Source organism: Neophocaena asiaeorientalis, unplaced genomic scaffold (genome assembly GCF_003031525.2).
Source record: "Neophocaena asiaeorientalis asiaeorientalis breed wild unplaced genomic scaffold, Neophocaena_asiaeorientalis_V1.1 scaffold150, whole genome shotgun sequence".
Classification (NCBI taxonomy): domain Eukaryota; kingdom Metazoa; phylum Chordata; class Mammalia; order Artiodactyla; family Phocoenidae; genus Neophocaena; species Neophocaena asiaeorientalis.
This window is the reverse complement of record NW_020176571.1, coordinates 5,156,006-5,167,081: the sequence shown is the minus strand read 5'-3', so window position 1 is coordinate 5,167,081 and position 11,076 is coordinate 5,156,006. Positions and strand designations below refer to the sequence as shown.

General features: G+C 46.5%; 1 protein-coding gene across 1 annotated transcript in view; it reads left to right on the top strand.

Moving 5' to 3' along the window:
• The window catches only part of ANO2 (anoctamin 2), a 314,636-nt gene that overhangs the window by 251,510 nt on the left and 52,050 nt on the right, over positions 1-11,076 (top strand). Inside the window, exons 18-20 of the mRNA XM_024733224.1 lie at positions 4,116-4,227; positions 6,472-6,529; positions 6,811-6,911. Of these exons, the coding sequence (XP_024588992.1) occupies positions 4,116-4,227; positions 6,472-6,529; positions 6,811-6,911 (271 nt within the window). The remainder of the gene's footprint in view (positions 1-4,115; positions 4,228-6,471; positions 6,530-6,810; positions 6,912-11,076) is intronic.

Below are 11,076 nucleotides of genomic sequence, written 5' to 3'. Positions count from 1 at the left end.
ACCCAGCCCTTTGGCACATCCCTCCCCTAAGAACCCATCCAGGATTCTTTGACACTGGTAAGGAATGCAGTTGTAGTGAGTCTTTCCTGGAGAGTCTATGGAGAGGCAAATGAGGGGGTCACACTACAAATTACACAGCAGAAATTAATGGACATTTCAACCAGGCGCCCCCCACTTGTCACACAGCAGCCCCCCTCATCCCCCTCTCCGCCCTTCCCCCTCCCAGAGCCCTGGCTCTCGCCTTTTTTGGGTCCTGCATCTACCTCTAGCACCCCTGTCTCTTCTCTTAACTAGGGAATCTAACTCTCTCTGGCTGCTCCTCTCATATCTTCATACCGTTATCCTGCCCAACAGACCAAGGTCCCTCCTTAGGCTTTGCCCTCCTTGTCATGTGACAGGGAATTTTTAGTAAATGACAAATACTTCACTATTTACTTCTTCCAAATAATGTTTTTTTCATGTCATGTCACGTCATTCATTAACTCAATAAACGTGCACAGTAGAGTACTATACATCTGACACCAGCTGTGTTCCCCTCAGAAGATGTATCTCTCTGACCTCACTCATTGTGAAAAAGCCATCCAAACCGCACATGGTGGGGGCGGGTGGGATGGGGGTGGGGAAGGTGATGAGGTTTATAGCCACTTCGGGGTTCAGAGTTATGAGATCTTAAAACCGAAAGTGACCTTAGAACTCGATGGCAGGCACTTCCTCCTGGGCCTCAGAATTGTTTCCTTTAGTCAGAGCGGAAAGAGGTTGAAGAAGTGGATGTGGATCTGGAGCTCGGGGAGGGCATGATGAGTATAAATCAACAGGGTGGTCCTGCCTCTTTGTAGGGCAGGATTTGTAGCAGGGAGGGGAAGGCCTTCTAGGTTAAAGTTTGAAGGGGCTTTGCTAACATATGTAAATTAAAGAAGAGCTGGCAGAAGTGGGAGTGTTAACCATAAATGGTGAGTACAAGGCATTATCCAGATGCTTGCTGGGCTCGGCAGTGCGACTGCCCAGCACTTTTATCCATGGGGTTGCACATGTGTCTGTCCATGTGTGGCAGGAAGGAGAAACCCACAAAGCCATCTTTTGGCTGAGGGATATCATGGTAGACTTTTCCAACCTCACCTCCTGTAGAATTAATGACGATGTCTCCAGACTCCCTAGCAGGCAATGCTATTGGCAGAATTGTCTGGAGGACCTCAGAAAGCTTGGGCTGTGGTTCTGTGGGGTGGGGACAGAGGATCACCTACAGGTGATCTCTGCCAGCAGAATCCTCTTGCCAGGAGGATCACCTACCAGCCATGTTTTCCGTTGATTGGTAGAAAGTGATCAGTAATCACATGGAAATGATGCCTGGAACCTCAGGGGGCTAGTCATGTGCACAGACATCCAACCTGTGATGGCCCAACTGTGCTGTGGAAAGCAGAGCTGCTGGACCTGCATGATGGTGATGATGATGATGGTGATGATGGTGGTGATGATGATGGTGATGATGATGGTGATGATGATGATGATGATGGTGGGGATGATGATGGGGGTGGTGATGGGGATGATGGTGATGGGGATGATGATGATGATGGTGGTGAAGCTGATGATGGTGGTGATGGTGGGGAGGATGCTGATGATGATGATGATGATGATGGTGGGGATGATGATGGGGGTGGTGATGGGGATGATGGTGATGGGGATGATGATGATGATGGTGGTGAAGCTGATGATGGTGGTGATGGTGGGGAGGATGCTGATGATGATGATGATGATGATGGTGGGGATGATGATGGGGGTGGTGATGGGGATGATGGTGATGGGGATGATGATGATGATGGTGGTGAAGCTGATGATGGTGGTGATGGTGGGGAGGATGCTGATGATGATGATGATGATGATGGTGGGGATGATGATGGGGGTGGTGATGGGGATGATGGTGATGGGGATGATGATGATGATGGTGGTGAAGCTGATGATGGTGGTGATGGTGGGGAGGATGCTGATGATGATGATGATGATGATGGTGGGGATGATGATGGGGGTGGTGATGGGGATGATGGTGATGGGGATGATGATGATGATGGTGGTGAAGCTGATGATGGTGGTGATGGTGGGGAGGATGCTGATGATGATGATGATGATGATGGTGGGGATGATGATGGGGGTGGTGATGGGGATGATGGTGATGGGGATGATGATGATGATGGTGGTGAAGCTGATGATGGTGGTGATGGTGGGGAGGATGCTGATGATGATGATGATGATGATGGTGGGGATGATGATGGGGGTGGTGATGGGGATGATGGTGATGGGGATGATGATGATGATGGTGGTGAAGCTGATGATGGTGGTGATGGTGGGGAGGATGCTGATGATGATGATGATGATGATGGTGGGGATGATGATGGGGGTGGTGATGGGGATGATGGTGATGGGGATGATGATGATGATGGTGGTGAAGCTGATGATGGTGGTGATGGTGGGGAGGATGCTGATGATGATGATGATGATGATGGTGGGGATGATGATGGGGGTGGTGATGGGGATGATGGTGATGGGGATGATGATGATGATGGTGGTGAAGCTGATGATGGTGGTGATGGTGGGGAGGATGCTGATGATGATGATGATGATGATGGTGGGGATGATGATGGGGGTGGTGATGGGGATGATGGTGATGGGGATGATGATGATGATGGTGGTGAAGCTGATGATGGTGGTGATGGTGGGGAGGATGCTGATGATGATGATGATGATGATGGTGGGGATGATGATGGGGGTGGTGATGGGGATGATGGTGATGGGGATGATGATGATGATGGTGGTGAAGCTGATGATGGTGGTGATGGTGGGGAGGATGCTGATGATGATGATGATGATGATGGTGGGGATGATGATGGGGGTGGTGATGGGGATGATGGTGATGGGGATGATGATGATGATGGTGGTGAAGCTGATGATGGTGGTGATGGTGGGGAGGATGCTGATGATGATGATGATGATGATGGTGGGGATGATGATGGGGGTGGTGATGGGGATGATGGTGATGATGGTGATGGTGATGGTGATGGTGATGACTGTGATGGTGCTGCTGATGATGTCTTGGACAACATCATTTACTGAGGTCTGCTATGTGCCAAGCACCTGGCCGACTGCTCTGTGAGCATTCCCATTGTGTCTTCAGGGCAACCCTGTGAAGGAGGTATCATTATCCTTTTTATATAACTTCATTTCTCTAATTACATCTAGCATTTGAACTCAAATATGTCTGATGCTAAAATCTGCTCCTACAACCATCTCTGTAGCAAAACAAAACAAGCAAATCATCCCACCCCTCAACACACAGCTGAGAGGGGCTGGGAGCTCTATGGGTTCAGCATGGCCTGCCAGGGCCTCTAGGACTGTTTGCCAACATCAGTGAACTCCAGTGGGTTTTAGGATGGAGGGGAGATTGGAGAATGAAGAAGTTTTCAGTGTTGCTGGCTCTCCAGGACTGACACCGCATTTCTCATGGGGACCAGGACGAGTAACTCTTCACTTTCCCTTCTTTCAGCCTTAGGGGAAACTCAAGGCCAGGATCACAATAGTGATGGTAGTCACTAAGCTTCCTCATTCTCAAGTCCCCTCCCAGGGCCACAGGTGCCTGGGGGCTCATGTATGCCTGGGGCAATCTCCTTAGACAAGCTTTTACTGCTTCTTGACTTCTGTTCACTGGTTAACTAGGCTTTCTGTCAGGGATGTTTGTTCAAGTAAAATCTCCATAGAAGTGTCAAGTATGCAGGTAAAAGCTGAATTCCTCTTGATGAAGCAAGGGTGGTGGGAGGATGTTCTGCTTGCCCAGATCTCTCTTTGAGGAGCCCAGTGTGAAACCATTGCTTGCGTGGATAAGCGGAGGGCAGTGGAAAGAGACAAGTGATGATCGTATGTATGCTTGGCCTTCTGTAGCCTCATACTACCTGGAACACCGCTTGGGACCTCCCAGATGAAGTCAGTTCTAAGGTGCGAGAGAGATGGATCTCTTAGTTTCTACTCTGAAGGAGTAAACTGACAGATAATGGCTCACGTCACAGGGTCACAACTCTGGAGAGGTGAGAAATCTGTCTCTCAGTCTGATCAGCTTTGCTCTTCTCTTTCAGAGGTTCCAAAAACAGAGCAGACATTTGAAGAGCGCCTGGTACTCAAGGCTTTCTTGCTAAAGTTTGTCAATGCCTACTCACCCATCTTCTATGTGGCCTTTTTCAAGGGGAGGTGAGTATCTCGGTGCCATACATGGAAGGGCAATTGGTCATGAAGACTGAGCCCTCCACTGGAGTCAGCCTGTCTCCATTGTCAGTTTACACCCTTGGCCCCATTCCCCACTCCCTTTGCCACCTGGCTGCACTAAATCATTTTGGATTAGCATCTTCAGATTCTGTTAACATGGGAAACTCTGCAGTGATTCGGCTCTGGGCCCTGAAGGGTTAGTCTTAGAGGAATTTGTGTCTCTCAACTTGGAGACTGTGACAGGAGGGAATTTCATGTCTAGCCAGTGGCTCTTAGATCTTGCAATACAGGTCTGATGGCAACTACTCAGAGTTAGTGTGGACTTCACAGATTAGGAGCACAGTCTCCCACAAGACTGCCCTTACCTCAGACAGTACTGCAAGCTCTGGGGCTCTCAGGCCACTGATGGGTCTGCCCAACTGGCTACAGCCACTAACCCCTTGGGTTTGATAATTCACTAGAACCACTTATAGAGCTTGGAATGTGCTATTCTTAAAATTAGGGTGTTATTATCACAAAGAGATACAAATCCAAAGCGACAGACGGGAGAGGCACGTAGGGTAGGGTCTAGGAGCATCCTGCAAAGAAGCTCCTGTGTCTTCAGGATGTCCTCAGCATGTCAGTTTCCTGGCACGTCCATGTGCGTCACCAACCGGGATGCTCGTCCAAGCTTCAGTGTCCACAGTTTTTGCTGGGGTCCTGTTATACAAGCATCATTGAATGAATCATTGCTCATGTGACTGAACTCAATCTGCAGTCCCTCTCCCCCAGCTGAGGTCCGGCTGCTTTTACTGGGCTCAAAGCCGCAACTCTCTGATCACGTGGTTGGTCTTTCCGGCACTGGCCTCCCCATCCTGAGTGATCTCATTAGCATAAACCTAGGTCTAGTCCCAGGGACCCACCATGAATAACAAAGACACTCCTATCAGGAAATTCCAAGGGTTTAGAGGCTCCTCCCAGGGATCAGGGACAGTGACCAGTCATATTCTTTACTATATAACAGTCCTGGGTGTAAAATCACTTCTGATAAATAGTGATTGTGGTAGTCTTGGCAACAGCACAGTGTAATCTGGAGTAAGTACCATAAAAATGGTGCAAAGGAAGTATTAGGGGAACACTTAATTATGAACAGAGACAGGGAGACCTCACCAAGGAGGAAAGTCAAGCTGAGCCTCAAATGGACAAGTAGGATTTCAATAGATGGGTGAGGGGATGACATTTCAAGAAAGTGGGATTCTTCTGATGACCTCTCTGGTTCCATGGTTGGCTAGTACCTCTCTGCCTCCCCCATCGGCTCAATCTTCTTACCTCCCAATAAAGTAGACTCTTAGGTCTTAGAAGAGGAATGAGGCAGGCTTCTTCCATTCCTCTAAGTATTTTCAGTAAGAAGTCTGGATTTTTCTTTTCTGGTCCCAGGAATCTCCACTTGCAACTTTAGTCCATCTTGGCCTTCATTTTCTGGGAAATCAGAAGCCCTCATGGAGGAATTGCAATCAGAACCCGATTCTTGACACGAGCTGAGGGAAAAAGGTGCAGGATAGTGCACTTAGAGACAATACAGACTTTGTTGTGTTTAGGCTCTGAAATGATCTCTCTCTCTCTCTCTCACACACACACACACACGCACACGCACAAAGAGTGCCCCAGCCCCATTCCAGACCCAGCGTCAATCCCCTCCCCTTGGAATTTGACCACGTTAAGAGCTACGAATGAACTTATCTACAGAAGAGAAATAGAGTTACAGATGTAGAAAATAAACTTATGGTTACCGGGGGGTAAGGGGCAGGGAGGAATACATTGAAGATTGGGACTGACACATACAGTACTGTATATAAAACAGATAACTAATAAGGACCTACCGTAGAGCACAGGGAAGTCTGCTCAGTACTCTGTAATGGCCTATAGGGGAATAGAATCTAAAAAAGAGTGGATATATGTGTATGCATAACTGATTCCCTTTGTTGTACGGCAAAAACTAACAACATTGTAAATCAGCTATAATCAACTATATTCCAATAAAAACTAAAAGTCAAGAGGTGAACCCTATGTGTTGTGGGTGATTGTTAGCTGATAGCAGGTATGAACTCCTTCCTGGTGACGAGCACCCACCCTGGCCAGTCCTTTCAAGAACAGCATCCGCCAGTGGCGGGTCCACTCAGGAGACATGCCCTCAGGCAGTCCTGACTCCCTCTCTCTTCCCCTAACTCTTCCCACACTTCTCCATTCCAGGTTTGTGGGCAGACCTGGAAGCTACGTTTACGTGTTTGACGGTTACCGCATGGAAGAGGCAAGTAGAGCCACTGGTGTCTCATGCCCGGCTAGGCTAGTGGTTTGTAGGTGCCCCTGCCACCCCCACCGCCCCGCCCCGATCCTTCCCGCCTCCACAGGCTGGCTTAGTCCGCACCCTCGCCTCTCCGAGCTCCACCTGGTCTGACCGCCCCTTCCTTCCTCTCCTCCTCCTGCAGTGCGCCCCTGGGGGCTGCTTCATGGAGCGGCTTAGTCCGCACCCTCGCCTCTCCGAGCTCCACCTGGTCTGACCGCCCCTTCCTTCCTCTCCTCCTCCTGCAGTGCGCCCCTGGGGGCTGCCTCATGGAGCTGTGCATCCAGCTCAGCATCATCATGTTAGGGAAGCAGCTGGTCCAGAACAACGTCTTCGAGATTGGCGTCCCGTGAGTAATGAGCTCCGCTTACCCCGCTCCTTGCTGCCAGGAGTAATGAGCTCCGCTTACCCCGCTCCTTGCTGCCAGGGCCGAGCCCGGCAGCGCCAGGCTTCCAGCAGGACCTCGTGGTCTCTCCTCTTCTAAGACAGGTGGACTCTCTACTCCTCTGTCCACTCTCCAGTAACTTCCCCATGACGTAGGGCCCCTCCCACAAGTCTTGTTTGCCAATCCAGTTCGGGATGTTTGAGTCTCAGAAGGATTAAGCACTTGCTTAAGTGCCCATAACAGAAAGTGACGGAGCTGTGAATCAGGTACCTCTGACCTCAAAGTGCATCATGCTTTTTTAAAAAAAAATTATTTACTTTATTTTTGGCTGCTTTGGGTCTTCGTTGCTGCACGCAGGCTTTCTCCAGTTGCGGTGAGCGGGGGCTACTCTTTGTCGCGGTGCGCGGGCTTCTCGTTGCGGTGGCTTCGCTTATTGCGGAGCACGGGCTCTAGGCCTGCAGGCTTCAGTACTTGTGACGCATGGCCTCAGTAGTTGTGGCTCGCAGGCTCAGTCGTTGTGGTGCACGGGCTTAGTTGCTCCGCGGCACGTGGGGTCTTCCCGCACCAGGGCTTGAACCCGTGTCCCCTGCATCAGCAGGCGGATTCTTAACCACTGTGCCACCAGGGAAGCCCCATCCTACTTTTAATGCTATGTCCTCCTGAAACTGAAAGTGGGGTCTGGCTGCTCGCCGCTCGAAAGCCAGTAAAGAGGCAAGGTTGGTGGAAAGGAGAGTTTGCTTTGTTTTGGATGCCAGCAACCAGGATTGGGGGGGGGAAGGGTGGACACCTGTCCAAAGGCCAAAACACCCCGCTCCTACACCCACTGGGCAAGAGCTTTTATACGTGGAGGGAGGGGGCTACGTGCAGAAACAGCACAGTCAGCTCTGGCCGTCATCTTGCAATTGGTCCTGGGTCGTCTGACCAGCGTCATCTTGATTGTTTTAGGTAGTTAGCCTTCAGTTCCAGGGTCGGTTTGTTCCCATTTCCTTGAGGCCAGTTCTCGGAATTGTGGCAGCTTGTGTCATGGCTACAGTCTGGTCATCATGCACTTAACTTCTTCCACCTGGTGGAGGTTTCAGTGTCTGTAAGACAGCTCACAGGATATGGCTCAGAATATTATCTGAAGCCCTTAAGAAAGAGCTAAAGGTCCTTGACTATGCTTAATGACTAAATTGTTATTACTTGTCCTCCTTTGACTGTTTAGCTTTGTTTCTGCATTTTCTCACTTCTCTGATTAAACTTATTCTTTGGCTAAAGTTTTTCCACAGACAAAAGCAGGCTGAGGACTTAGGGGGGCAGGGAACACAGGGTTCTGCTCCATTTCACTCCCAGTGAACAAGTAACAGAGGCGTGGAGGATGAATAGGAAAGATTGAAACACAATGTAATCATTTAGGAAAATCTCTAAGGAACTGTGGAATATATGATCTTAGGAGGGGAAGGATGCATAGCTGGTGAAACAGAACAGATTTTCATGTGGATTGTTTCCCCTCCCCTCCCACGTGGTTTTTCTTACAAAGACTTCTTTCATTAGGTTGTTTGTTTTTTATTAACGTCTTTATTAGAGTATAAATTGCTTAACAATGCTGTGTTAGTTTCTGCTGTATCACAAAGTGAATCAGCTTATATATATATATACTACATCTTCTTTATCCATTCATCTGTCTGTGAACACTTTGGTTGCTTCCATGTCCTGACTGTTGTGAATAGAACTGCAGTGAACATTGTGGTACATGACTCTTTTTGAATTATGGTTTTCTCAGGGTATATGCCCAGTAGTGGGATTGCTGGGTTGTATGGTAATTCTATTTTTAGGTGTTTTTTTTTGCGGTATGTGATCCTCTCACTGTTGTGGCCTGTCCTGTTGCGGAGCACAGGCTCTGGACGCGCAGGCTCAATGGCTTAGTTTTTTAAGGAACCTCCATACTGTTCTCCATAGTGGCTGTATCAGTTTACATACCCACCTACAGTGCAAGAGGGTTCCCTTTTCTCCACATCCTCTCCAGCATTTATTGTTTGTAGATTTTTTGATGATGGCCATTCTGACCAGTGTGAGGTGATACCTCATTGTAGTTTTGATTTGCATTTCTCTAACGATTAGTGATGTTGAGCATCTTTTCCTGTATTTGTTGGCCATCTGTATGTTTTCTTTGTAGAAATGTCTAGGTCTTCTGCCCGTTTTTGGATTGGGTTGTTTGTTTCTGTGGTGTTGAGCTGCATGAGCTGCTTGTTTCAATTTCAGTGCTTGTGATTGGTCTGTTTATATTTTCTGTTTCTACCTGGTTCAGTCTCAGAAGGTTGTACTTGTCTAAGAATTTGTCCATTTCTTCCAGGTTGTCCATTTTATTGGCATATAGTTGCTTGTAGTAATCTCTCATGATCCTTTGTATTTCTGCAGTGCCAGTTGTTACTTCTTCTCTTTCATTTCTAATTCTATTGATTTGAGTCTTTTCCTTTTTTTTCTTGATGAGTCTGGCTAATGGTTTATCAATTTTGTTTATCTTCTCAAAGAACCAGCTTTTAATTTTATTGATCTTTGCTTTCATTTCCTTCATTTCTTTTTCATTTATTTCTGATCTGATCTTTATGATTTCTTCCTTCTGCTAACTTTGGGGGATTTTTTGTTCTTCTTTCTTTAATTGCTTTAGTTGTAAGGTTAAGTTGTTTATTTGAGATGTTTCTTGAGATAGGATTGTATTGCTATAAACTTCCCTCTTAGAACTGCTTTTGCTGCATCTCATAGGTTTTGGGTCATCATGTTTTCATTGTCGTTTATTTCTAGGTAGTTTTGGGTTTCCTATTTGATTTCTTCAGTGATCTCTTGGTTATTTAGTATCATATTGTTTAGCCTCCACGTGTTTGTATTTTTTTACAGTTTGTTTCCTGTAATTGATATCTACTCTCATAGCATTGAGGTTGGAAAAGGTACTAGATACAATTTCAATTTTCTTAAATTTACCAAGGCTTGATTTGTGACCCAAGATATGATGTATCCTGGAGAATTTTCCATGAGCACTTGAGAAGAAAGTGGTTTTGGATAGAATGTCCTGTAAATATCAATTAAGTCCATCTTGTTTAATGTGTCATTTAAACCTTGTGTTTCCTTATTTATTTTCATTTTGGATGATCTGTCCATTGGTGAAAGTGGGGTGTTAAAGTCCCCTACTATTATTGAGTTACTGTCGATTTCCCCTTTTATGGCTGTTAGCATCTGCTTTATGTATTGAGGTGCTACCATGTGTTGGGTGCATAAATATTTACAATTGTTATATCTTCTTCTTGGATTGATCCCTTGATCATTATGTAGTGTCCTTCTTTGTCTCTTGTAATAGTCTTTATTTTAAAGTCTATTCTGTCTGATACGAGAATTGCTACTCCAGCTTTGTTTTGATTTCCATTTACATGGAATATCTTTTTCCATCCCTTCACTTTCAGTCTGTGCATGTCCCTAGGTCTGAAGTGGGTTTCTTGTAGACAGCATATATACGTGTCTTGTTTTTGTACCCATTCAGCCAGTCTGTGTCTTTTGGTTGGAGCATTTAATCCATTTACATTTAAGGTAATTATCGATATGTACGTTCTTATTATCATTTTCTTAATTGTTTTGGGTTTGTTATTGTAGGTCTTTTCCTTCTCTTGTGTTTCCTGCCTAAAGAAGTTCCTTTAGCATTTGCTGTAAAGCTGGTTTGGTGGTGCTGAATTCTCTTAGCTTTTGCTTGTCTGTAAAGGTTTTAATTTCTCCATCGAATCTGGATGAGATCCTTGCTGGGTAGAGTAATCTGGGTTGTAGGTTCTTCCCTTTCATCACTTTAAATATGTCCTGCCACTCCCTTTTGGATTGTAGAATTTCTGCTGAAAAATCAGCTGTTAACCTTATGGGGATTCCCTTGGATGTTATTTGTTGCTTTTCCTTTGCTGCTTTTAATATTTTTTCTTTGTATTTAATTTTTGATAGTTTGATTAATATGTGTCTTGGCATGTTTCTCCCTGGATTTATCCTGTCTGGGACTCTCTGAGCTTCCTGGACTTGACTGACTATTTCCTTTCCCATATTAGGGAAATTTTCAACTATAATCTCTTCAAATATTTTCTCAGTCCCTTTCTTTTTCTCTTCTTCTTCTGGGACCCCT